At 37.9% G+C, this 26,942-nt stretch overlaps 1 protein-coding gene across 3 annotated transcripts in view; it reads left to right on the forward strand.

Annotated features, from left to right (window-relative positions):
- The window catches only part of LOC149167739 (thioredoxin H4-2-like), a 118,669-nt gene that overhangs the window by 37,550 nt on the left and 54,177 nt on the right, over positions 1-26,942 (forward strand). For 2 of the 3 annotated variants that reach the window (XM_089433119.1, XM_089433120.1), the window contains exons 2-3: positions 142-263; positions 25,673-25,795. In XM_089433119.1, coding sequence (XP_089289245.1) covers positions 174-263; positions 25,673-25,795 — 213 coding nt within the window. In that variant the 5' untranslated portion in view covers positions 142-173. The remainder of the gene's footprint in view (positions 1-141; positions 264-25,672; positions 25,796-26,942) is intronic. The other variant, XM_089433122.1, reaches the window with a different exon arrangement.

The raw sequence follows: 26,942 nt of genomic DNA on the forward strand, positions 1-26,942 counted from the left end.
TGATATATCGACACATTTGAATATGTCAAATATGAAAAGCTTGGTGATTTTAACCTTGATTCATTAAACATGTGATGTTTCTTATATTGTGTATATTTGGCTCTTATAATTTATTTTATTTTAACTTGTTTGATAATGTAGAGAATTGCACTGAAGGTTATTTGAGGTGAAAAATGGCTGTCGCTCATGGAAATATGCATGTTATTACCTCCAAGCAGGAGTGGGACGGGGAAATCTTTGAAGCAACTACCAATGGAAAGATTGTAAGTTCCTTTAACTGGGCCTTTTTGGAAGTATGAAAATACAAAGTCATCTGTTTATTTTTAAAAGCTTCTTTTCCTTTTTTTTCAATACTTCAACAGCAATCTTTCATAAATACAAGGGTTGTCAAAGCTCACTTGGTTAGCTCAACTGTTTTTAGCTAATGTTGCTGGGCACTTGGCTGATTCTGTTCTAACAGGCTCCCTTTTCGAATCCCTTTGGGTGAGGTATGCTAGTCTACCCAGACGGGTTTACTAGAGGTGCCATACATGATTGTGGGGTAGCATCCCTTGGGTTTCCCTACAAGGTTTTCCTTTGGAAAAGAATATACAAGGGTCATCATATAATGAAACTACTTCCCCATAAAAGATGGTCAATGTCTACAAATTACTGCTTTTTAGCAGTTAGTAGACAATGGCAGAATCCTTCAGGTCAATGATATATTACGAAACAACCCTTATAGTTTACTTCTATTTTGTACAGAAATCTGTAAACTAACATTTTTGCCTTTGAAGTCTGAAAACACAAGATACACAAAATTGTAGCTTGAAACTCTAAAGAGGTATTCCAGCAAAGTTGTCTTTATAACCCAAACAGTAATTCCCCAAATACTTTCCAGCAATATAATTTCTGCAGTACATTTAATATTTATTCGAATATGAGAATTACACTCACAGACATCACAATATTGAATACAAAGATACCCTGTTACAATTGTTATGTCCATGAAACAAGCTGGTCTGTAAGGAATGGCCCTAAACACTAGCTCCGGGAGACGTGAACATGTTTTCAAGTCACCCTTGATAGCATTTTCATGCGATGGCGAGCAATGACTATGACATGATTGGTCTAGATTAATATTGACTAGTTATGTTCCCTCCATGTAAATCCTGGCGAAGCATTGCTAAAATGAACTAAACTCTGGTTCAGCATGCTACAGCTAACTAGTGTGGGTATCCATAGCCTATAGGGACCCAAGTTAGTCACGATTCACACTACTAGCAACTCTGTTATGCTATACAAACTATGATCAGCGAAATTCATAGTCACTGACCATAGTTACTAGTGCAACATAGTAAACCTACTTTATTGTACAGAGTTGGTATTAAGATTATATTTCTCAACTTTTTTCTTCTGTAATCTTGATTCTCGAATGGATGTGCATGATTTTTTGTTTTGTTTTTATTTTTTATTTTTGTTAATTAATTAATTAATTTATTTTTGTTTAGCTGAAATATTGTTTGTTTATCTTGTTCTTAACGTTTCAATACTAACAGTTTAATGAAGTACAGAACTGAAAACACGATCCAGGTTGTTAGATGTATATCACAAACCTCAGACCTCTATGCAAATTGAGTCTGAGGCTGCCACATGTGGCTGAGGACGAGATTGATAATTTCATGATGAGCTCCTACTTAGATATGCTGAAAATAGCACAACCTCCTTCCCCTGTCCTATATGTTTGTCTCCGATACCCTTTGACATTCCCTTCACCGATTTCTAGCATATCACTAAATGTGTGTGTGTGGATTAGAAATTGACCCCTTTCTCTTGCTTGCGTTGTAAATGAATCTCTCTATCTTCGAAAGAGTTAGGGGATGTGTTGACCTAATTAGGGATATTTCACCCAAATTATCAATGCTCTATAGAGGGTTCAAAGATGAGGATTAATCCAACTTAACATTAATTACAATCTGTTTCTTTTGCCCTATTCATTATTTGGTGAGGGAAGGGAGAATTCAAGGATAAAGAATAATGATGTGTAGCATCTGTTCTCTCTTATTAAGAGAAACTTATCTGTGTGTTAATTCTTGGCTGTCTTTGCATTGTCCATGGTATTTTGAACTTCATTGGGGTATTATTTAGGTTAAGCAGTGGTGTTGTCTCTCATCAACTCTTTTTGGGATCTACATCGATGAGTTGGAATCCACTATCACAAGGCACTTTTAGGATGGGAATGGTTGTCTTCTACACCATGTCTTGATCTCCTTGCTTCTATTTTCCAAAGACATGATCCTTATGGCCCCATCACATGTACTTTTCAGCTACCACTTCCATTTATGAGGGGCAGAGATTGAGATCACCATAACATACACATATTTGGGGGTTTACTTCTCATGGCCTTGGTTTAGTTTGAGAAATGATTTCTATCATCGACTCAATAATGGGTTTAGGTCCCTTTTCTTCCTCTAGAGATAGTGCTTCTAGAGTCAGTTTCAAGATATTACGCCCAAGATGCACTTCTTGGACATGATCATCAGATGCACTACCTTTTATTGTTTTGAGATTTGGGGTCTAGCTTGCTTTGGCCTGATTGGACTAGAGTGCAAACCATTTTCCTATGGTGCTTCAAGTGTTGCAAACCATTTGTACCTCAATCCATGATCTACACAGAGTTTGGGTCCATACTTTGTGCCCTGAGGCCATCTTTAGGCTTTGTGGTTGTCTTTAGGCTTTGTTTTTCCTTCATAGGGTTTGGACTCTTAGAAGGGATTGATATCTTGCTTCCAAAGGTACACCTTTACAAATACATCACTAGTTTTTGGAGGCTTATGGGTTACTTTTGTCAATGGCCACTATCTTGATTGCCTTCCCTTTTTCAAGTACTCTTTAGATGCTCAAGTTCACCTCATGTAGTCTAAACTTGAGAAGAACCAAGGGATTAGCGAGGACATCCAAGTCACTTGGATCGCACCTTTGAAAGATCTTAGTCCCAAGATGGATTTTTTTTTCGAGCACTTAATGCAATTAAGAGGTGAGTTTGTTGTTTGACTTGCATATATACAAAAATGTTTGATGCATATGGCCTCATGCCCCCCCTTTGACAATTTTGGGTTACCTTTTATTGGCTTCAGGTTGGTATTTATCATCACGCTCCTTGCTTGAATAGGATTTGTCAACTTTGCCACCTTTAGGAAATCGAGGCAGAGAAGCTCTTAATCTTTAGATGTCTAGTTTATTATGTGAGATTCAAAGAATCACTTTATTGCCTTTACTAAGACTTGAGCGACTCCCTTTGCACATTCTTTTATTATCTAGACTAGACATGCCTTGTTGTTTTCATGAGGGTGATTTTTGGACATAGATTGTAGTCACTACTACATGGAATTCCTCATCTTAATACCATCGAGAAGGTCACCTCTTTGTTCTTTTTTGTCTTCTTCCCTTGGGACAACAAGTGACAAACAATTCTAGTGCCTTGGGATATCAAAGTAGCGAGGTTGTAAATTTCCTCTTGGCCACCCCTCAATGGGTTGACCAACTTCCTCAAGGCTTTCGAGAACAAACTTCATCAAAACAATGAACAAATTAGTGGTAGGAGGCCCTCGAGCTAGATCTCTTTGTGCATTGTACTATTGTCCAGGCTTGATCAAGTAGCTAGTGCTCCATTCGTAGATTCTTCTTGTTGGCTTCCTCAATCTAGAACTCCACCCATGATTACTTCTAAACTCCCTTGGCCTTGGGAAATCTTCAAAAGACATTATTTGACAGTGCATCAACCCCTTCATGGTGATTGATGACTCTGTTGAGGAGCTCTTTCTTCTCTCTATATTGTTGTCATCGTTTGTTTCTACACTCATTTCATATTACTTCTTTTAGCCATGTAAACTTTGTTGTTTGTTGTTGTTGGATTTGCTTTTGCACATCCACTATGTATTCCCACTATATGTACTTTTGAGTCTCACTAACATATTTATTCTGGTCATTTTTTGTAACAAACATAAATATATTTATTACATAATAATGAATGTAACAAACATAAATATATATTAAATAATAAATTAATTATTGAAGAGACATGTCCCAAACGACATGACTATTTGTGAAGGGGTACCTTGTTTAGTATATAAGCAAGTCTGTCATTTGTAACATCAATCATTCATTCTATCATCTTACACACACACACACACACACACACACACACACTATAGTATTTTCCACGAAATTCCGCAACTGCTAATATGAACAATCTGAAAGATACTCTCTTTTCATATAGACACAAAATTTCTCTACCAATTGCAGCAGAACAGGAACAAAAATAAACACACCATCGCAATAATCAACGCACAAAATTTTATTGGGAACCCAACTAGGAAAACCCTTTGCTTGTTTGAGAATATTATTGAAGAAATTTGAGCAATAGATCTCTTACAAATACAACTTGTTTCAATAGAGAATACAATCTGACTCCCTCTGCTTGTACTACGTTGAAACACTCCTTGTAAGACCTCTGATTTGCTCCCAATTCCTTGCGCATAGGCTACTCCTAAATTCTTGCGCAATTCCCTAGGAAATTCCTCTCTTCAATAATGCGCATAAGCTTCACTTAGCACACCTCTCTCTCACAAGCTCCACACATAAACTTGTGCAACCTTCTGACAAACTCGCGAGATCTATTGTCTTGTCTTACCAACTCGTGCTCACAAGACAATGATCAAATCTGTGCCTTCGCTCCTTTTAAAGGCAATTCGAATGGCTAAAGTTAGCAAGTTGTTATTTCTGGAAAATTGAACTGGTGATTGAGTGAGTTAAGTGAGTCTAATTGACTCATGTAACTCGATTTGCCCAAATTAAGACTTGGAAGTCACATATCTTGGCTTCCATAGCTAACTCGCACTAGAAGACACTACAATGAGCCTTCCACTTCCGCCTATTAGTTAACTACCTCATAACCCGTCCTAACTTTTAGGAACAAATCCTAAATTTATAGGAATTCATCCTAACTTTTAGGATTTAGCTCAGATCTTATAGAATTTGGTTCCTAACTTATAGGAACTACGAAACTTGAGCATGCTAAGGAGAAACTCGTCATAACTCGTCCTAACTTTTAGGAACAAATCCCAAATTATAGGATTTTGTCCTAACTTTAAGGAATTAGCTTCTAACTTTTAGGAATTAGCTCCTAACTTATAGGAATTGGTTCCTAACTTATAGGAACTTCGAAACTCGAGCATGCTAAGGAGAAACTTGTTGTGGTCCCTTTGATTAAGGCACAAATCAAGGAAGCCTTTCTCATTATCATTTTCAAGACACACACACACATGCTACATTTGTGTATAACACATTTTTAAATACAAACAAACAATTGTTTTGTTTACTACAGTTGGTATCAGAGCTATTTGACCCTCTAACTGTTCATTTGCTACACAGTTCGTCCCTTAAGCTTAAGGTCTTGAAATCATGGGAACAAATTCCCACGCAGTTTTGGAAACCATAAAACCGATCAAGAATTATTCTTGGAAATGAGAGAAATACAATGTTCCACCAAGATTACGGGACGGGGAGACACACAAGGGGGACATGTGGGAGTATCCTCAAATTTTAGGGAAATTTAGGGGGGACAGGGGGATGTCGAGGTATATATATTTTTTTCCTTTTTAATATATATATATATATATATATATATATATATCAAATTCATATTCAATAATGAAAGCATAAATACAATGATACATACATAATTGAATTAAATAATGAAATAGTAAATACATTGATCCATACTCATCATCCTTATTAATACAAACATGATTCATCCATAGATCACAAGATTCAATAATGAAATACTCCAATCCATATTCATTATTCGTTATTCACCATTCTAGAATCTACATTGATTTAAAAATTAAATTCATCATTCATCATTCTAAATTCTAAATTGATTTAAAATTAGAATCCATCGTTCATCATTCTAGAATCTAATTAGTACTTAAGCAAAATAGACTATAATAGACACTGAAATCTGAATACTAGAATAGTAAATTGATATAACAAAAACTCAAAAACAGTGGAGTGATGAGTCTAAAAGTCACTCTAAAGTACAAAGAGGGCTTGGTGCTCTTGATTAAATACTAATTCCATACCCTTGGACATGACAAAATGCAATGGAAACATCGCAATCCATCTAATCTTGAATTCTTGAAAAACTGTTAAGTCTGCTGGATTTTGAGTGAGATCTAAAATTCCACTTTCTCCATATGAAATCCAGTGAGGTCAGAACCACTCTCAAACATCCCGAGTCATTTCATGGTAATGTTAAAAATTTAAGTAAAAGTGAAATTATCCTTTATCCTTTAAGAATTTAACATTACCATGAATTGCATAGCATTAGTAGGGAAATATGGTCAAATACTAGGTTTTCCCTATCATAAATCATTGTTTAAAAGAAAATTAAATGGGGGACACATATCTCCCTTTTGGGGAGTCGTGGCCCCCACACTGGGGAAACGTCCCCCCTGCGTCTCCCTGCATCTCCCCAAAAGGGGAACGTGGGGAAACGTTTCCCCAGACGTCCCCCCTTCTCGGGTGCGTGGGGTGCACTCACTCGACCCTGGGGGACGCGTCCCCCTGGAACAGTGGAGAAATACTTATTAAATTGCTAAAGCTTTTTGAAACATTGGATTTAGCACCTACATTAGAAGCTGACCTTAATGTCAAAAAGGATGAAGTTATTGAAAATACAACACATGAAGATGTAGAAGCTATAGGTGAGACTGAATTTGAAGAGATACAATGTGAGATCACTCTTCAGTTGGAGCTAAAAATGTGACCAATTTCCAATTGGAAACATGTTTCTTCAAATATTTCTCAAACAGAGAGTATAGAGAATAAAAGCATACTAGAAATTTCTAGTAAAGTCTCTAAAGAATTTTATATTAAAATTGGTATTCTTCAAAGTACCAGTACTTCCGAAACTGTATTATCGTTGAGATTCCCGATAGAAGAGAGAGAATGCATTTCTAGCCTAGAACAAGAAGGAGAATGCATTCCTGATCCAATTGCCACCGAAGAATTGGATGTCCTCGGCTTTCCTAATTGTGCTTTCTTCAATCGATATCGATATAGACCTAAACTGGAGCTAACTCTGTGACTGCCTAATTTATGTAAAATATTCCATAAAACCAGTGAAGCTATAGAAAACGTTTTGGAGGAGTTACCAAGAAATTCAGATGAGTCCCCTAAGGAGTTTAGAACCTCTCCTCTTAACATTTCTCTTGATATTCCTCATTCTTCATCCTCTGATTTAGATGATGGCATTGATGGGGATAAATAATATGTTTATGAAGATCAATATGTAGCTGTGGAGGTTGATGAATCTCATCAAGTTTGAACTAAGAAACGTCGATTTGAAGAGCTATAGAGTGAATACTGCGAAGATCAAGATTAACCATTGAATAAAATTGAAGAGGCTGATTATTATATTGATCTACTGAAAGAATATGGATATGAAGATCGACAAGATGAAGATAACAAAGTTGGACAAAATGATAGTGAAGATCCTGAAGAGGAGGATGAACAATTTTTTGATGAAGACGAAATGAATTCATACAAGAGATTCTAAAGAGAAATGATATTTTTCTATTGCTCAACTATTTGTAGTCCTCGAATTATTGTTGGGAACCCGCCTAGTCCCTTCATGGTGGAAAACGATGAAGTAACAAAAAAGTTTTAGAGTTGCTGGAAGAATTTCCAAGTGAAGAAGATGACGTCGTATATTTGCAATCAAGAAAGGATGTCAACAAGATCACAATTGCTTTGTCATAGGAAGCTATTTGAGAATTACGGGTATTAATACCCTTCTGGGCATCAACATAATATATTGACTCCTAGTTGTATTGTCATCTAAAACTATTTCCCAACGAAATTCAACAATGAGTTCATTGATGTTTTGCATACATGATAGGCCGCAACATGCACAAGCTCAGTGATTGGAGAGACATAACTCCTTTCTACATTTGGAGGATGCATTGGACAATGGGATGAAAGAAGTTGATTTCAATTTAATTTCTTTGCTATACAAAAAACATTGGACTTTAGTGATTGTTTGTGTGCTTGAGCCACAAAGAAATGCAAATCTTCCTGGTGTCCCTTGGAGAACCCCATTCATATTGCAGTTCAACTCTTTTCAAGGTCTTGGAATAGGAAAAAGTAACGCAGATGCCATACAAAAGCTGTTATCAAGAAGGTCCACATTGATGTAAATTACGTAGCATTGCATGAAATTTGGGTTCCACAACAACAGACTGTGCTGGATTGTGGCTTCTATGTTATGAGTTTTACAGTGGAATTTTTGAAGAATGCAAACTCACCTCATACTTTACTAGTACACAATCTTTTCCAAATCCTGGATTTTTCTGCTATTGGGGAAATCAACGCGAAGTTTGCTTCAAAGGCTTGATGGCAATTAATTGGATTTCTTGCATCACTAAACATAGATGAGAGGGATTGGATGATCGAATTTTCTGAAGGGAAGCCATGCACCATAAACATTCTCCCATATTGTATCCCATTGGAAATTATTGCAGTTGATATGAATGAACATAAGGTTGAAATGTTAAATTAAGTAAAGCTCGTTTATGTGCCATTGAATTAAGTAATGGAGCACTGGAAACATATTTACGATGATTTCATCGAGAGGCGTGCCGCGGATCAAGAAGATGATTCCAATGAGAGGCATGATGGAAATTATGAAAGCGCAAGACAAAAGGGACAAGTTTCACTGCCCGTTGAAACCAAGAAGGTTTTAGAAAGTTCAGGAAGTGCTTTTGGTGATATTCTTGTTCCCATCCTTCACCTTGGTGGTTATTCCTTGCCTCTAGTCCAGTGTGATATTCCTTGAGGAATTTCTTTCCACTATCTAAGAGGGGCACAAATTGAAGGCCACTCTAATTGAGTTTGCACTTTTCGTCTCTCCCTTATACCCATGTCCTGTCTTTAGGTGATCGCTATTTGTAGATAGTATTAGTTCCTTATTTTCTTCATCCTTGATCACGGGCTCGAAAACTTTTCCCCAAGAGTTTGGTATAGTAGAAATAAAAGGGGCATTAGCCATAATGAAAAAAATGCAAAAGATTGGTTGGGATATACTAAAGCGCATGGACAAAAGCTTAGCCTGAGCTTTACCTCCCTCAGTAGCCTTCATCTAGTTCCTACCTATAATACATGAGCAATCAAAATGAAAGGAATTTTGAATATCTCGACCTTGATGAACAATAAACTGCTTCATCTTTAAAGGGTCAAGGATGCATAAATGAAAGCTTGTAACCTAAGATATGCAAGCAAAAGAAAATCAATGAAGAAAAAGACACGCAAGAGGGATGGTAAAAATAGGTCGAGGAAAGGGACAACTTAGGTCCCATGATTGCTTCCTTTTTTCATTATAACACTCAAGGATGATAGAATTTCATAGATGGTACAAAGATTGTGGCATCCTCCATGAAGTAAACCCTTACCATATCACTAACCACTTGCACTTGCTCACTGATGAGTCGGCCTAGGAACTGTTCCTCCCTTCAAGGTTGAAAGCACCTAATAGGGCCTTTTGATAACCCTCCCGTATTTAAGCATGGTAACTTGCTTATAAATCATAAACTAGGAAGACATTTGAAGATGATGCTTGTGTGAACTACCTTGGTGCCTTTTGCATTAGATATGGCCCATTGTGATACTTTTATGGTTTTTTTACCCATAGTTTTAAAAACCAGAACTAGGCATTGAATCGATTGCCTATCTAACCGTGTTTTGAACCATAACCGGATCAAATCAAATTCAATAAATCGGAATTGAAAAAAAATACATAAAATATTTATTTATTTTAATGAAAAAACTTATTTTTAAGATTACAAACTGTGATTCCAAACAATTAGAGATAAAATATGGAAATTCTTCTTATCTATATACTGTGTATGGGTGCATATATCAAAATGGCATCGAGTGCAATACATATCAGTGATATCATCAACAAAATATATAATCAAGGAGGCTCTAAATGGCCTCTAGACTCCAAAAACAATGTTGAAACTCAAGCTACTAGGCCACTGGCCTACTGCAAACTCAAAGCACAAATCATTGAACAACATGATCACTCATCAAACTCATCACGACTACTAGACATGGGATCATCGACAAGGGATACATAAACATCATCTGGCTCAGAGTCTGAGGACTCCTCACACTCTTCTCCAATCTCAATAGCAATACTAGGCCTAGTAGAACTAGAAGCACAAGTTGGTTGAGTTGCACGACTACTGCGCCTCTCACCAATGCCATGTTCCATGCTTGGTCTTGGTGGTTCGCTTCCTCCAACTATTGGTTTGTTAAATTATGGTATGTTCTATGCTTAGAGCAGTTTACTTATTTTTCTTCTTATTAGCCACAGATTAGCAATCACATATACATTAAGTAAAGTGCAGATAGAACATTAAATGATCAACAGAAAACAAGCCAAGCCAAGAGACACAAGATGTGGCGGCTAGCCAGGGACAAACCCCAATGTGGGGAAACCCTTTGATCAAATCTTCCTTTATCTTCAATAGTTCAGTTGAGAGAAATAGTACAAAATCTGAATTCTGTAATTTTATATCAGCAGCAACAAACCCTAGATCAACAAAGTCAAACTTGGTCAAACTACCTGAAATTGATCTCTAAAATGCTTGGTCAATTTCCGGTCTACTTGTCCTCGAATATCCTGAAGAAACAACCCTTGAACAACCCCAAAAGTTCAGTCAATTTGCAGATTTTGAAGTCAACTGCAGCCCTAAACTAGCGCAATCAATGCCAGTCAAACCAGAGGTCAGATCACCTCGATTTTTGTGCCAAAAATTGCGGCCTGCCTAGGACAGGCAACCACACCCAATCTGCACTTCTGGAAGGTCAACGCTGGTCAAAGAGATGACCTGCTGTGCTAGCGTCCTTCTTTCTGCGTCTTCCTTGCCCTAGGACGTCTTCCTTTCAGCCACACGTGTGTGAGAGAGAGCGGCTCCTTTTATGCGTAGGAGAGAGAGAGAAGATGAGTGAATTGAATTGTCCAAATGAGGAGAATGCTCCTTGTATTTATATGCAAACATTGAGGTTGAATAGACATGACTGCTGGGCTTCTGACCCTACATAAGTTTGCTGGCAGACCTTGACAATTTGTTCATAATCAAAATAAATTCATATCTCCATAAATACTTATTGAAATTGGATGATCTTTAGATCAATCCTACATCTCTCGATGAGAGGAATCTAGGAAAAATATCAGAAGCCATAAATAAGGTGATCCACATGGAGTTTGGCCCTAGTTGCCAATTTTAACATGGTTCAACTACCAGATCTGCACTGGGATCAACACCCCCAACTCCATGGCATCAATGTCAAAATTAACATCAGACTTAGTTGGATGAGTCTCCTCCACCCATTCTGAAATTGGATCAATATCATCTAGCACAATGGGATTTGTATCAAGTCTTTTGTTGAACAATTGGTTGCGCCTTAGTCGAAGGTTGTACTGCACGAAGACAATATCATTCAATTCTTTTTGTTCCAAACGATTTCTCTTGTTCGTGTGAATCCATTAAAATACAGACCAATTGCACTCACACCCAGAAGCACTGCAAGTTTGGCTGAGAACTCTAATTGCAAACTTTTGCAGTTGAGGGCATTGGCTTCCAAACGACTCCCACCAATGTGCTACAAAGACAAAGACTAGAGTTAGTTCATTGTTCAACAATTTAGATGGTAAGTTTGAACAATTTACAAAATACAAATTACAACTTCAATTTTAAACAATTGAACTTTACAAAAAAAATAAAAATAAATTGGAATTGCTTACCTGGTTGATCCACATCTCTTGCAATCTTTGCCATATTTTTGCCAAATGTGCCTGTGGCCCTAGAGAAAGCAGTGAGTTGTTGATGTATTTCCAACTGCTGCGACTCATCAGGTACCATGCGCTCCAAGCACTCGTGCAACCCATCTTTGACCTCCCCAGTCTGATCTTCTCCTAGATTAGATTTATAATGATACTTTGGGTTCAAAAAATACCCAACTGCATGTATGGGACGATGGCGTTGATTGTTCCATCTTTTAGCAATGATCTCCCAAATAAGCCCATATTTACCTACTCTGCCCTTGTAGGCTGTCTGTCTCTGCTCCTTTGCTTAATCCATGCCTCATAGGTGTAGCCCATGGCCAATTTTTCCCCTCTACTAGCCGTAACACCTTAACAAGGGGTCACTAATTTTCATAACCTCTGTTGCTTTTTTCCAAAAAGTGTTGTCAAAAACTTTCTTTTTGGTGTCTTTTCCATTTGCTTTGCGTACCCACCGAGATGAATTACAATCATCACTAGAAAACATTTTTTGCAAATTTTGTTGTTAGGAAGTGAGAGATTGCAATGTGAGGAAGTGAGTTGCAAATCTCGTGATGGTGTGCCTAACAAGCTCCTTGCCCCCAACATTTTTCCTCATTAGGCTCATTTTCCATGAGTGGCTGTAGATGTATTTTGTGATACTCTTGGAATGCTGTACAATGTTCTTCACCCGCTCTACTTTTCCTATGTCCTCAAGCATGATGTCTATGCAATGTGCAACACATGGGGTCCAAAATATGCTCCTATATTTGGCCTCTAACATCTTTTCAGTAAGAACATAGTTTGAGGCATTATCAGTGATGACTTGCACTACATTCTACTCCCCCATTGTTGTAACAATCTCATCCAAAAGCTCAAATAATAGGTTGGCATCTTTCACCCTATCAGATGCATCAACCGATCTCAAAAACATGGTTCCTTGAGGGAAAGAGACAAGGAAATTTATGATAGTGCAGTTTTTTCCCATCAGTCCATCCATCTTACATGATGGAACAACTTGTTTTGGTCCATGACTCTTTAAATTCATTCAAATATTCTCCAATGGATGCAATATCTCTTTGCAAAAGAGTTCCCCTCAAGTCATGCATAGTAGGGCCTTTGAAGCCCTTTCCTGCAACAAAAACAACATCCCACATAGCTTGGTAGTAAGGTGAGTGAGCAACATTAAAGGGGATATCTGCATCATACCACCATCTGGCAATGTATTCAAAAGCAACATCTTTGCATTGCTTTTTCCAATGAGCATCCAAGGTGAGCTGACTTAAACTTGGTTGGGAGGCAGTGGCACCAGCTGCGACAGAGGCAGAGGTGGAGGAAGGTGTGAAATAACTCTTAATGTTCATCCTTTTTTTACCTTTGGCTTGGCCTTGAGGTTGAGAGTGAGACCCAAGAGGGGGAGGAACATAACGGAAGGGGTCATGGAGATTGGTGGAAGGGATAGAGGAGGAATCTTCAAGGTCAAAATCATCATACCCACTTGCTTCTCTCCTAGCCATAGCTTCTGCAAGTTCCTTCTTCCTTGCAATTTCATCTTGTATAGCCTTTTCCCTAGCCTTTGCCTCTTGATACTTCTCAAACTTTTCAAGGTATTCTTTCTTAATAGGATCTAATACTTTATTTGGTGCATCATAGGGGGTTACTTGGCCTCTTATGCCAACCCAGTGTTGTTTCAACCTATAAGTACCACCTCCTCCCATTGGGTGCTTGCAATATTTGCACAACATTTTGCCATCAACAACATCACAATGAACTTGAGCAATGCCTTTGGCTTTTGGGGCCATAATGGATGGTGAAATTTCAGATTTTGAACAAAAGAGATCTGCAAGAAAAATAGAAAAATGCAAAACCTATGATCAACTACTATCCTTCTTCCTTGATGCTTTTTAACTTGAAAGTTGAAACTTGAAAGAGGGGAAAAATTAAAAATAGAGACAAATGAAATCTAGATTTTTTTAGGGAAAAATCATACCTGGAAGGTTGGAAATGAAAACCAGTTGATGAAGCCTACTCCCAAAGATGCCAACTCCACTAGAAAGCTCCTCCAAGATGACAAAGAACCTCCAAACTTGTTGTTGTTGCTCCAAAACTCAAGGCTGTTTGTTATGAAACCAGCTCAAGAAAAGATAGAAAAGATAGATCAACGCCTTATAATCCAGCCTCTTCGAGGGGGCAACCTCCTTTACATTACATAAATGAACAATTCTTGGATGATACAAATGAAAAGACCTCCTTTCTATATATAGGAGTCTAAGGGTTCATAATATAATCAGAGCCGACATAACAATAATAATGTAAGGGCACAATAATAACAATAGTGGGCTTCTATGGGGCACAATAGTAACAATATGGGCACTATATGGGTACATCAATATAATAAGGGGGTTGTACTAATAACAATAAGGGGTTACACTAGTAGTATAGGGGCCTAACATGCCCCTCTCCTTCAAAAAGCGTTGTCCTCAATGCTTCAGTAGTTCTTGATGCTTCTGTATAAAATTCTTGTCCTCCCATGTGGAATCTTCAGCGGGTAAGTTCTTCCACTTGATGAGATACTCTGAAATTGATTGATTTCATAGATGTCGGGTTCTTGTTTCTGTGACTGCTCCAGGTTCCAATATGATTTTTCCTTCCTCTTCAATTTCTGGCAATATTGTTTGAATTGGGATCTTTTGCAACTTTTGAATAAGTGGCCATACTTCTTCGTCCTTTTTCCATTCATTCCTTGCTTCGTTTATCTAATCTGGTTGGATAATAGAAATAACACAAAACAATGCTTCCACATCCTCATCCTTGAAGACTCTTCCCATTCGGTAAGGTCGCCATTTTTTAAGTGCATGTAGTATTGCCAACATTTCCTTCTCATAAATAGCTTGCTTGAGATGTAGCAGTAAAAATACCCAATCATGTACATCAAAACATTTTTCACTACCATGTTGATCTACCTGTTGTTTCGTTTGATTTTGCACCAAAGTGGCGTTATCATTTAAAAGTTGGAGAACTTGTTGTTGATGCTCGATGTGATCTTTCATTGCTTGAACCTTTTTCTTCTTGATATGTCCTTCTATCTCTAGAGTTTGAGGACTGGTAATTTCTTCCAGTCCTTTACAAGATATGGCCGGATTCATTTCTTGATGCTTGTTGTGATCTTTCACTTCTTGAACATTTTTCTTCTTGATATGTCCTTCTATCTTGATAGTTTGAGGAGTGGTAATTTCAACCAATGAATTACAAGATATTGTTGGATTCATTTCTTCTTTCTCGATGTGATCTTTCACTTCTTGCACCCTTTTCTTCTTGATATGTCCTTTTATCTTAAGAGTTTGAGGAGTGGTAATTCTTGCCAATGCTTTACAAGATAGGGTTTGATTCATTTCTTCTTTCTCTGGGGTGGGGTCTTAGCGTACATCCTCTTCTTTTGATGTTTCTTGATCTTTTTCTTCCTCCTCTTCACATTCTATGTAAAATAATTTCTTCTCAGCACACTTATGACCTTTAGTGCATTTGCTATCACAATTGTAACAAAGCCCTTTTTCTCTTTTTTCTTCCAATTGTTGTGATGTAACCCTTGTAGGTTGTGGAAGGCTAGGAGAAACAACAATTCCATCTTTATAGTTGTGAGGGGCATGCTTCCTGGTTTCCATAATTTTTCTTTCCACTATGTCACAAAGCCCTTTTACTCTTTCCAATTGTTGTGGTGTTGCTCTAAAGAAGGTGTTGCTCTTTGTATCCTCATAATGTGCTATCATTTCCTCCGTGAAAATTGACCACGTAACAAGTTGTTTACGAGAACAAAGCCCTTCATACCATAAAAATTGATCCGGTTCTAAATATGAAGATGCAATACATACCTTTTGTAACAGTGGTACACCATGTAGATCAAAATATTGCTCCATTTGAAGTATCCAATTTACCAGATCCCTGCCATCAAACTTCCTCATCTTGGCTTTTTTTTTGATTTTAGGAGCTCGATCTTGAAACGACTGTAACTATGTACTTTTAGATCTTTAAGTTCTGAAATTGCGACCTATAGTATCCCTCTGTGTCCTCTTTCGAATGCCACCAGTCTGACCCAAATTGGATTCTCCAAGGAAGGGTTATGCCAAATCTCCCACAGTGACCTGATTATAGACCTTTCCAGAAGAACGAAATTGGATGAAGTGTCATGAGTCACTGTTTCGACCTTTGGCTTTGAACAATATATACAGGAAACTACAGTCCGTCCTCTTTCTGTACCTTTTTACGAAATTTCAATTCGATCCCCAGAGAGAAAGTTATGACGCTTTTCCCCAGGTCACCTGTTTGGAATGTAATTCAGGAGTCTGCAAAAAGACCAACTTCCTCAGATCATATCTCCGCAAATATAGCGCGAAAAGCTCTGAAATTCGGACCCGAGGTTCAGCACGATTTCTTCTCAAATGGGTTTTTTTGCAACTTCTGAAACGTCGCAAAAAAAAAGTTATAGCGAAAATGCCACGATGACCTGTTTGGAGCAGCGAAACCCTAGAATCCAAAGCTCTGATACCAAATGTTATGAAACCAGCTCAAGAAAAGATAGAAAAGATAGATCAACGCCTTATAATTCAGCCTCTTCGAGGGGGCAACCTCCTTTACATTACATAAATGAACAATTCTTGGATGATACAAATGAAAAGACCTCCTTTCTATATATAGGGGTCTAAGGGGTCATAATATAATCAGAGCCGACATAACAATAATAATGTAAGGGCACAATAATAACAATAGTGGGCTTCTATGGGGCACAATAGTAACAATATGGGCACTACATGGGTACATCAATATAATAAGGGGGTTGTACTAATAACAATAAGGGGTTACACTAGTAGTATAGGGGCCTAACACTGTTGCAGCACTGTCCAAGCTCACAAAATCTCACAAACACTAGAAATCAAATGTATGAGGCAAATGAGAGTTTGGACTTGCTTTTCTAAGTTTTTTGGGGGGGGGGGGGGGGGGGGGAATTTGGAGGGAAAGCCACCCATGGTTTGCTCAGAACCACCCAAAAATGCCACCTACTGGCTCCATAAATTTGTTCAACAGTGCACCAACTGAACTGACCTGTTTGTGTCGGAATCGGCCGGCTAGGTGCCAAACCGATCGATTTGGTAAAAAACGGCCGGTTTGGCACCTAATTGGTCCTGACCGGCCTTCCAATCAGATTTGATGTACTGGTTCGGTCGAGCCTATCTAATCAACTAATTTTTAAAACTATGATTTTACCCATGATGATGGTCTCACTTGATTTTGAGGATATGGTTTAGTTGCATACTCCCAGGTATAGCTGCCATCCCTTGAGGGATTATATGAGGGTTCTCAAACACTTAAGAGAAGATATCCAACCCCATTTGATGACCATTCTAGGCACCATAGCCAATATGTTGAACACCTATTGAGGACTGTTGACCTTGGGATGTATTGAGCATTGATAATGACTTTCTCTTCTCCTAGAACTTGAAACGTTGTACATTGTTATGTTTTATTATTGAGATAACTATCTTTGAAGTAGTCTTGTCACCTACTTAGCTTGTAATCACATATTTTATTGTTTTAGGGCCTTAGTCAATTTTAAAATTAAATTGACTTGGTTCCTATAAATAGAAGTCAGTTTAGCAAAGGATCATTGTAACACACCCACTCATTCATTAGAGAGTGCTCACGAGCATTTCTTTTTTTTTGGACACAATGGATTGTTGATTGAGAAAATTGTCTTGGGGAGGATATTATAATTGGAAGGAATTTTCTCTTGGATGATAAAGTGATTTTATAGTGATTTTGTGCAAGTTTATTGTGAGTATCTTCTTCCATTTTGTAATTGTTGTAGAATTAGGGTTTCATTGAAATTTTCATCATATGTATTGAATCTTTTATGGCTCTAACATCTCCTTTTGCAAAATTAGTAGCGAGTTTCCGTCAAGGAACCTTTGTATAGCTTCCTTGCTTTTTATCTCCAGTTTATTGGAAGTTGCTAGAATTTTGATGGAGAGAAACCTCATTGTAGCATTGGTTGTCTGCCATAAACCTCACCTTTGACTCCATTAGCCCAGGATTGAGAAATGCAATAGTCTATTAGGGTGCCAATGCTATAAAAAAAAAATTCTAAATTTCTATTTGTTTTTATGGTAAATTAGGGTTAGGTTACGACAAAATTCTACATTTAATAGCATAAAATACCTTAGACCTCATAGTCATAGGGTTAGGATTTGCTTATACTAAATTGGAAAAGCAAAATATCATCTTTTATGCATTTTTCAGCCATTTTTTAGGATTGATGTATGGGGTTTATGATTGTTTTATGTGTTTTCAACGATTGAAAAATTGTTGCAACCTATTTCCTAGTTTACTCATTAAATATCCTTTGTTTATTTCTTGCTTATCATCAATTTTAATCTTTTTTATATTTGCTGTCATAGATTTTGTATGCTATAAATGGTGCTACTGAAGAACCGAATTTATAACAACAATTGGTAATCTAAAGGTAGCATGTGTTTGGGAACCTATTTGAATTTTGAACCTCTCCAGGATTAGTTAAACCCTCTAGATTTAGCCATAGGGTCCTTTGAACCCGTCACCTTGGAATTACATCTCATCTCATTTGGAGTCATATGTTATTGAATTTTATCCTTGGGTGTTTTATTTAGCGAAACCCTTGGAGGGAATTTGGCCTAGAAGTATTCGAGATCCGCTGGGGAAACCTTCCTTATGGGGATAATATCGGCCACAGAACACCAGGGGAACAGTTGCTAAAGTGACTATGCCAACTGATCCTATTGTTGCCCTTAATTTAGAGTGTTGTAATATCCCCAATTTTGATTTTTCATTGAATAGGATTAATTAAGTTTATTAGGGAAATGCTAAGCGTAGCACAATTTTGTAATTGGGTACATGGGATTTTGGAGAAATTGAAAATTCCAACCTTAGTGGAATGTGGGGGCCACCCCTCATGGAATACACACCCCTTGGAGGAAAAGTCAATTGTGTGGGAAGGGGGTCAAAATAGTTGGTTTGAGGGGGCGGGGAAGGAGTGGCTTCTTTTGCTGCTCTCTTCCTCATTTCGTGCCTCTCCTTTCGTATTGGGCGGTTAGATCTTATGCTGGTTGCTCTTTCTTCAGATGCTTGTCTGCTTGATGTTTTGGTGCCACTTCTGCACCTTATAGTTGGGTTGCCTTGCTTGGGGGCAATATTGGCCTTTCGGGGCTTTATTTGGGATCTGTTTAAGCAGATTTGTATGTGGCTCGGTCCACGTTTCTGCATATGCTTCTTGCATTTGCATTATGTAATCTTCTTTTATGAATATATTATGCTTTTTCTTCCGGAAAAAAAAGGGACCCACAAGGAAAGGGACAACAATTATAAATAGGGGGTTGAAGGCAACATAGAGTTTTTTTGATAATTTGTCATTTTACACATTGTTGCTTCAGCTGTTCATCTGAGTCACATGCGTTGTTTAGCACCAGAGTTTTCCAAGCGGAAATCTCACCCTCTTCTTCGGTGGACCACGAGTGCCACCCTAGGGAGGCAAATTCTACTCATTTTTGGTAGCTGGGAGGATACCATACAGTAACACGAATTTTTTGGCACCAATGGGACACAGAAAAGGGAGCTATGCAGGGCTTGGAGAGGTATTGTGCCGAAGGGAAGAGATCTATCGTTGCTGAGCTATTTCCTCACACAAATACTTGCTGGAAGGAGGAAATTTCCAGGAGCAGTGGTGCCTTTCTCAGCAGAACGAATTGGTGTGGCTGGCCCTGTGCAAGGAGTTGTGGAGCTATTTGTGGGGAGGTCTGGTGAGAGGGATTGAGGAGCTGGGTTTGTTTGGGATTTGATTGGAGGGGAATTGGAGGAGATTTCCTAGCCTTTGAGGAGCAGAAAACGCTCCAACTATCTCAAATGTCATTTTCCAGCAACAGAGGAGGGCCAAGCATTTTGGGTTCAATTTTGGAGCGTCAAAACCAAGACAACCCTTTCTTGGTTTATTGAGGAGAGGCCAAGATTAATTTGGCAGGATTTTTTGAGTAGTCTAGAGGGCTGAAACAGAGGTCTCTTTCCAGCAAGCAATGCAGATTTCAAGGGTAGTGCAGAGCTTAGAGAGAAGTCACTTCCCATCATTCGAGCACCTTGTTTTCTCACTTGGGATTTGTCTAGCTTGCGTTTGGCAAGCCCAGGGGCACTTGTTCTTACCTATTGTACTCCTACCATGATATATAATAAAATGGCTCAACTTCTTTGGGGATAAATTGTTAATGTCCTGATATTTTGCGGTGTTTTGATTTTTGGTTGCATGTAAGAAATTTATGGCTGTTATTGCTTAATATTTCCATTAAGAATATTACAAGTGCTCAATGAGGCTTTGCATTAAGTTGCTAGATTTTGCGGTAACAAGACCCACTTGGGTGGCCTTTGTTGATGCCCTATTAACCCTCTAATTTTCCCCTTGCAAACTAGAGGGTTAAGAGTTGGGCAAACTTCTTTAGGCTAATGTTCGAAGTCGACTTTTAGAATTTACTATCAGAGTCAACTTCCACACAGGTCAAATATGGTTCTCATAAAGATCATATGTATGGTTTTTCGTTTATTTGAGTCCAATTTAGTGTCAAAGACATTTCACAGGCACTTTCGTCAGCTCTGGAGGACATTGCTATTTCTAGTAATTGGAGTTCAAAGGCTTGTATGTTAGAGGTGATTGCATATTTGAGATCCTTGTGAGCTCACAATTTTGATGAGCTATTTTGGGCAACATGTGAGACATTGCTTGTTTTAGTGGTTGAGGTTTTGAGGCCCGCATGGAGATTTTGAGCACAATTTGAATACCTTGCAGAAATTTGAATCCGATGAGCCTGATTTCATTGACATGTGAGAACTTGCTACTTTTACTACTGTCTAATTTTAGGTGTGCTATATTTAGTATAGTTCTAATCTAAGTCACCGGATTCGTCCTAAACCCCCTACGAATCCCGAATCCAGCGAATCCGACACGATTTGGTCCGGATTCGTGTCCAAATCATATGACACGTTGTGTCCGTTTCCGACACGTCGAATCCGAGGTCGTGTCATGATTTTCAAAAGCGTGTCGCGATTTTGGGACACGTATCTTGTTTCCAGGACTCGCTAAGCTCAGTGCGGGAAAGAAAAGGGCGTGTTTGCTCATTAATATTTTCATTTGGCAAGTGATTTGTGCTGTTGTAGCAAGGAGTAGAGCATTTTGGCAGCTTCATGATCAAGTTTAGGCCCTAGTATTGATATGCTATTCATGGTAATGTTAAATTCTTAAAGTAAAAGTGACATTCTCCTTAATCTTCATTTTCATCATTTTACTAAATGACTCAGGATGTTTGAGAGTGGTTCCAGTCTCATTGGATTTCATATGGAGAAAGTAGAATTTTATTTTTCATTAAAAATCCAGCAGACTTATCAGTTTTTCAGGATTTTAGGATTGGGGGATTGCAATGTTTCCATTGAATTTGTCATGTATTAGGGTAACTCGTATTTAATCAAGAGCACCAAACCAAGAGCTTCTGAATATGTCGCTCCCACTCCCAAGTAACATTGTTCCTAATGATATGGGTATGGACACCAATGTTGAGTTGGCATTGGCCAACATGGATCTCAATGATCCAGTGCTAGAGCCTGTTAGATTTGATGACTTAGAGGGGTCAACCTCCATACCAACAGATGCAGAGGCGACTATGGCGAGGGAGTAGAAAGGGGAGAAGGGCATAGTTGGGTGAAAGTGAAGTACAGCTTGGGGATGCTAAAAGCAAGCTTGTGTGTAGAGGTAACAATTTTGTAGGCAGAAGAGAGGAGCAAACAAATCAATAGGCAAATGAGAGGATAAAGGTGGGGACATTAGGATGCTCGAGATAGGCGGGAAGGGCCCAAGGTGGTCATGGGTTGCATCACGGGGAGAGACCAAGGGTGGTCATTATGATTAAGAAAGGGGGAGGTGTTTGAGATGTTTGTAGACTCATGTAAGAAGACACCATTAGAGGCAAAAATGTGATGGTGGAAGAAGTATTAGATTTGTTGACATGATGAAGATGATGTGGTAGGGAAGTTAGTGCTAGTTTGATATTGGGTTCAAGTGATTATGCAACAATGTATTTGCTAAATTGGAGTCCCAATAAAGAAGTGATAAAAGTCACATCAGAAGACATGGTCAAGGGAGAAACCAAAGGTAGACCATTTAAATTTTTTTGGTTCAATTACTTATGATGTGATGAGTAGAAAAGTGTTGTTTGTTGGATATATTGATCACGTAAAAGCATATAGGCTTTTGGAACCTTGCACAAATTAGGTGGCTGTGAGTAAGGACAACCAATGAAAATTCAGATCTAAATCAGGTAGATGATTGTTGGTTTGATGCTGAAAATTAGCTGATTTGTAAGGAGGAGAAGTACAAAATGCGAAGAACTTATCATATATTGATATGCATGTAGTACAAGAGGTAGGAGACGCCAATAATACTTCATGAAAGGCATGATAAATTGCCTGTTCAAACGAAATTGAGTCAGTTAAGGAGGAGATTTCATAGTCCAATGATGGAAGTGTAAGTGAAATGTTAGATTGTTAAGTTGAGCAATATGTTAGCAATTTTTTGAGTTGGTGCTGATTTGTTTACTTGTTCAATTTTGTGTTGAATCCAATTTTGCTGAATAAGAGTGTAGGAAAGCAGTCATGGTTCCTATAATGAAGCTATAGGCTTCCATAGTGAAGTTGGATGTATCCATATTAGTATTGTTAGCTTTTGGGACTATTCTGAAATTGTTTGCACCATTTGTGGGGGTGCATGATGAGGTTTGTGGTACATGGTGCACGATTAGCCCATGTTGGTCCGTTATGGATTTTCACATTGGAGGTGGCTTACTTAGTGGTTGCTTGACCTCAATGGGATGTTTACATGACATTCTTCTTTAGAGTGTTGGATATCTTCAAACAGTGGGGGACATTCTTCACATTGACCACTTATAGATTGGTTGGTTGCTTAAGAGGATGCCTTGCATTAGAACAGGAACATCTTGAAATTACAATGAAGGGTAGCTTGGATGCTTGTATGGAGGCATGGAGTTGACAGTGTTCTTGTAGGGGGAGTGGGCCTAGTGGAGCACATGGCTGATGAGGAGCATTGGAGTCCTTGGAATCTTGGAGGAGAGTGTTGGCCACATCTCTTGGAACATGCTTGAATTGGAGCCTTGCTTGTGTATGACATCACCTTTGGGTTTCACATATGTGAGCCTACTTGTAGCTTTGGATGTTGCTTGTAAGGATTCATGCCCACAATTGTATTGTTGGCTTCCGTTATGCCTTATATATGTAGAGGAAGGAGAGTCCTTTCATAATCATCATTGTACTGTTTTCTTTGCTCTTGCCATATTAGAGTAAAGTGTTAGGGTTCATGAGGAATCCCTAGTAGAAATTATGAAGAGGAAAGAGCACATATTTGTTGGGAAACTGCTCTTGTGATATGCTAGGGTCTGATTCGGGGATAAGAAGTTAGAGATGATGATCTCATAGACATTGTGTCTTGATCATTTTATGTTAGAGATGTGAGGAGAAGTGTGCATGTCTCTCCCTCTCTCTTGATACATCTTTGTTCTTTCTTTCTCTTGTCTTGGAGGTGCTAGGGTTTCTTGGAGCATCTTGAAAAGTAGGTTTAGGGTTTCATTTGTTAGAGACTTTGGAGCCTGGGTTTTGTAATTAAACCCTAGATTGTACTTGTTAAGGAATGGAGAACAGGAAACATCTTGCATAGGAGAACTTGCTAGTGTGATGCTTGCTTGTTGGAGCTTCTTGGTGTTGGCTAGGATTTTTCTTGTCTTTTCCCTAGCTAGGGTTTTGGATTGCTGGAGGATTGTACTAGCCTTGGGACAATGCTATGGTATGTGCATGAACTTCATTGTTTCATATATATACACAAACATGAAGTTTTCAGCCATCCAATAATTTGTCTTATGACAGAATTGATTTTCCACTATCACTGTCTTCATGATTTTGGTAATTTTCAGCACTTGTATGTCTTGGTGATTTGACATAAATTAAGGCTGAACTTATTAAGTGATTTAACATTGATCTTGAAGAAGATAGGGCATATATGCTGCCATCATATAGTGATTTTCAGATCTTTTTATGCATAATAAGATTGCTCTAGAGGGAAGAAACTTGTTGTCACACATTTGGTACCTTTCCTCTTGGATTTCCTTGTTGATTGGGGTTGATAGGAGTGGATAGGGCAGATTTGCAGCTGTCATAAATTGATTTTCAGATCTGGTTTATGCATGATATGATTGCCCTAGTGGAATGAAACTTGCTGGCACACATTGATACCTTTTCCCTTGGATTGCCTTGTTGATTGGGGTTGATAGGAGTGAATATTGTCTGCTGTTTGCTGCTGTAAAATTATATTTCAGATCAGTCCTAATGCTGAAAATTCACAGGGTTAAGATCTGTGAAACCTCTAGGAAAGAGGAGAAATTTCTGAAGTTGCGTTAAAGCTTGGGTTTTGGAATTTTTTACAAGCACCAGCCATGGCAAAGTAGTATGGTTGGTGGATGTAAAGGTGCACCCAATCAGCACAAAAGGATATGAATCAGTGGTAGGAGGTTGTGGATCAGCAAAAAGAAGTGCAGTTTGCAGGTGTGGATGATGCTTTTTACAGGTTATGGCAGGGTTCAGAATCCTAGTTTATGGATTTTGAAACAGTTTGGTACCTTAGTGTGTGTAGGAGAACATCATTTTAATGTTGAAATCAACTTATACATGTGTGCTGTATGGGCTGAAATTTTCAGCCAACACTGATTCTCATTAGGTTGATGAGTTATTGGTTGATCAAGTGGTTGGTGAGGTGTTTTATTCTGCATCAATCATGCTGATTACACGCTGTGCAATCAACATTATTACACATTTGATGACTTTTTCAGAATCTGATTTTTGGAGTGCATTTGAGAGGTAGGCCACAAAATGTTTAGACATGTTTGGTCTATATAACTTGTATCCTGGGACAGACATTTGTTCTCCATATGATCATTAAAGGAGGGTGTAGAGTTAGATTAGAATATAGTCATATGTTAATATAGTTAAGGTGCACTTCAGTATAATATAATAAAGTGACTTATGTCATGTCTAAAATTTAAATTAAGTTACAGTAGGTTGTGTATACCTTAATGCAATAAAGTGGTTTGAACAGGAATTCGGGTACGGGATGCTGTTTTCCATGTATATGTATTGACATTTATACACATTATGAATGAACAAAGCATTACCTCTCATTACTCTTGCTGCAACATCATGCTCTGTGTATGTGCATTATTCTGAGAAACTTTAGTCTTACAATTATCTTATTATCAGCACTGGGAATAATGGAATTTGCATGTAGGTTCTCCTGGAGAAATTTTCCTTGACAATTCTGCACTGATTGATATCCTTGTCTTTATTTCACTGTTAAAAGTCAATGCAAAAAACAGTTTGAACATTCATCAAAACTTTTTAGCCTTTTATCAAGCTGTCATACTAAGTTTTCTTCTGATTTGCCATACTGCTGCAGTACATATGTAATCTCAATGCAATGTGATTTTAACTGGTTGATTCTAAGTTATTGCATATGACTAAATAAATACAACCTTCTGTTTCCCTCCTCTGGCATAAATTTGTTTTCAGGGAAAAAAAATGCTACCTTTGAAAGTATAGTGTATGTTTAGGCAACTTAAGGTACACTGGCTGTTTATTATGCGATATATCGGTCAAATTTATTTTACACTTGTCTGCTATCATCAGATTGTTGTGGACTTCACAGCATCATGGTGTGGTCCTTGTAAAATGATTGCGCCATTCTATGCTGAGCTTTCTGAGAAATACCCACAGCTGGTGTTCTTAAAGGTGGACGTCGATGAAATGGCTGTAAGAAGACTTGCCCTTTCATTAATTTTTTCTCTTGTAACTTTTCTCCTTTTCTTGTCATTCTTCTTGGGGTGGACACTTAAAGATTAGTATGGAAATACAAGAATGGCAATTTTGCAATTATTTGAGATAAAATCATGTTGCCCATGATTAAATATAATTAATGGATGTCATCCTCATATTAGTTTTTAGTACTAGTGGTTTCAGTCAGAAAGACACTCTTAGAAAAATGCATCTACATGCAACATGATCAGAAAGGTGAAAGTGATAAAATTGTTCCATTTGCAAAATTTCATAGGGTTAATTTGGGTGCTTCAACATTTTGGTTTGTGGCAAGTAGGTTAAAAAGTCTTGGATATTAATGATTTAGTATGCCCATTTCTTGTGCTACATGGGATAATTTTCATGTTTTCTTTTCTTTCTTTGCATCATAGTATGGTAGGAATGGGTTTTCTTAATAAATAGATCAGTTACTTGGTTACAGGTTTTCAGGGACGACACACCTTACATACAAGGGACTTATGTTTGTTAGGGGAATACATTTAGTGTGCGAGTGTGTGAGTCTGTATATGAAAAAATTTGGAAAAAATAATCTAAACAAAATATAGTTCTCATTAATTGTGGATTCATTGAACAATCATGCATGCACAAACTAAGAACTTTATGTATATGATTTTTAAATATAAAGCAAAACATAATTCTCATCCATTGTTGATTCATTGAACAATTATACGATGATTAGAAAACAGTGAATTTGTTGAAAATCTATGACAAGTACAGTAGAATACAATTTTCTTCCAAATAATTACTTCCTAACGATTTTCAAACAATATTTTATGCCACTGCTATCATTGAATACTTAGAAAATCTCAACAGTAAATGCAGTGGAAGCAGTAAAAATCATAGAAAGACAAGCATGCACAGCAGAGGCAATAATTTTACCCTGGGAAACCCATCCTTGAGAGAAAACCCAACAGTTCTTTTTAGGAGAAATTATTTTTCAGCAAGGTTTACAAATCAACAATTTGTTTAGAAATCTGTGCCAATAATCCAAGTCAAATACAAGTCAAACCTGGTCAAACAGCAGCAAGATAACACTTATCAAAACCAGTCAAATTAGCTTGGTCAAACAGTCAAACTTTGCGGT

The sequence above is a fragment of the Pinus tabuliformis genome, chromosome 5_1 (assembly GCF_031772625.1).
Source record: "Pinus tabuliformis cultivar Carrire ecotype Pingquan chromosome 5_1, CPIR1, whole genome shotgun sequence".
Taxonomy (NCBI): domain Eukaryota; kingdom Viridiplantae; phylum Streptophyta; class Pinopsida; order Pinales; family Pinaceae; genus Pinus; species Pinus tabuliformis.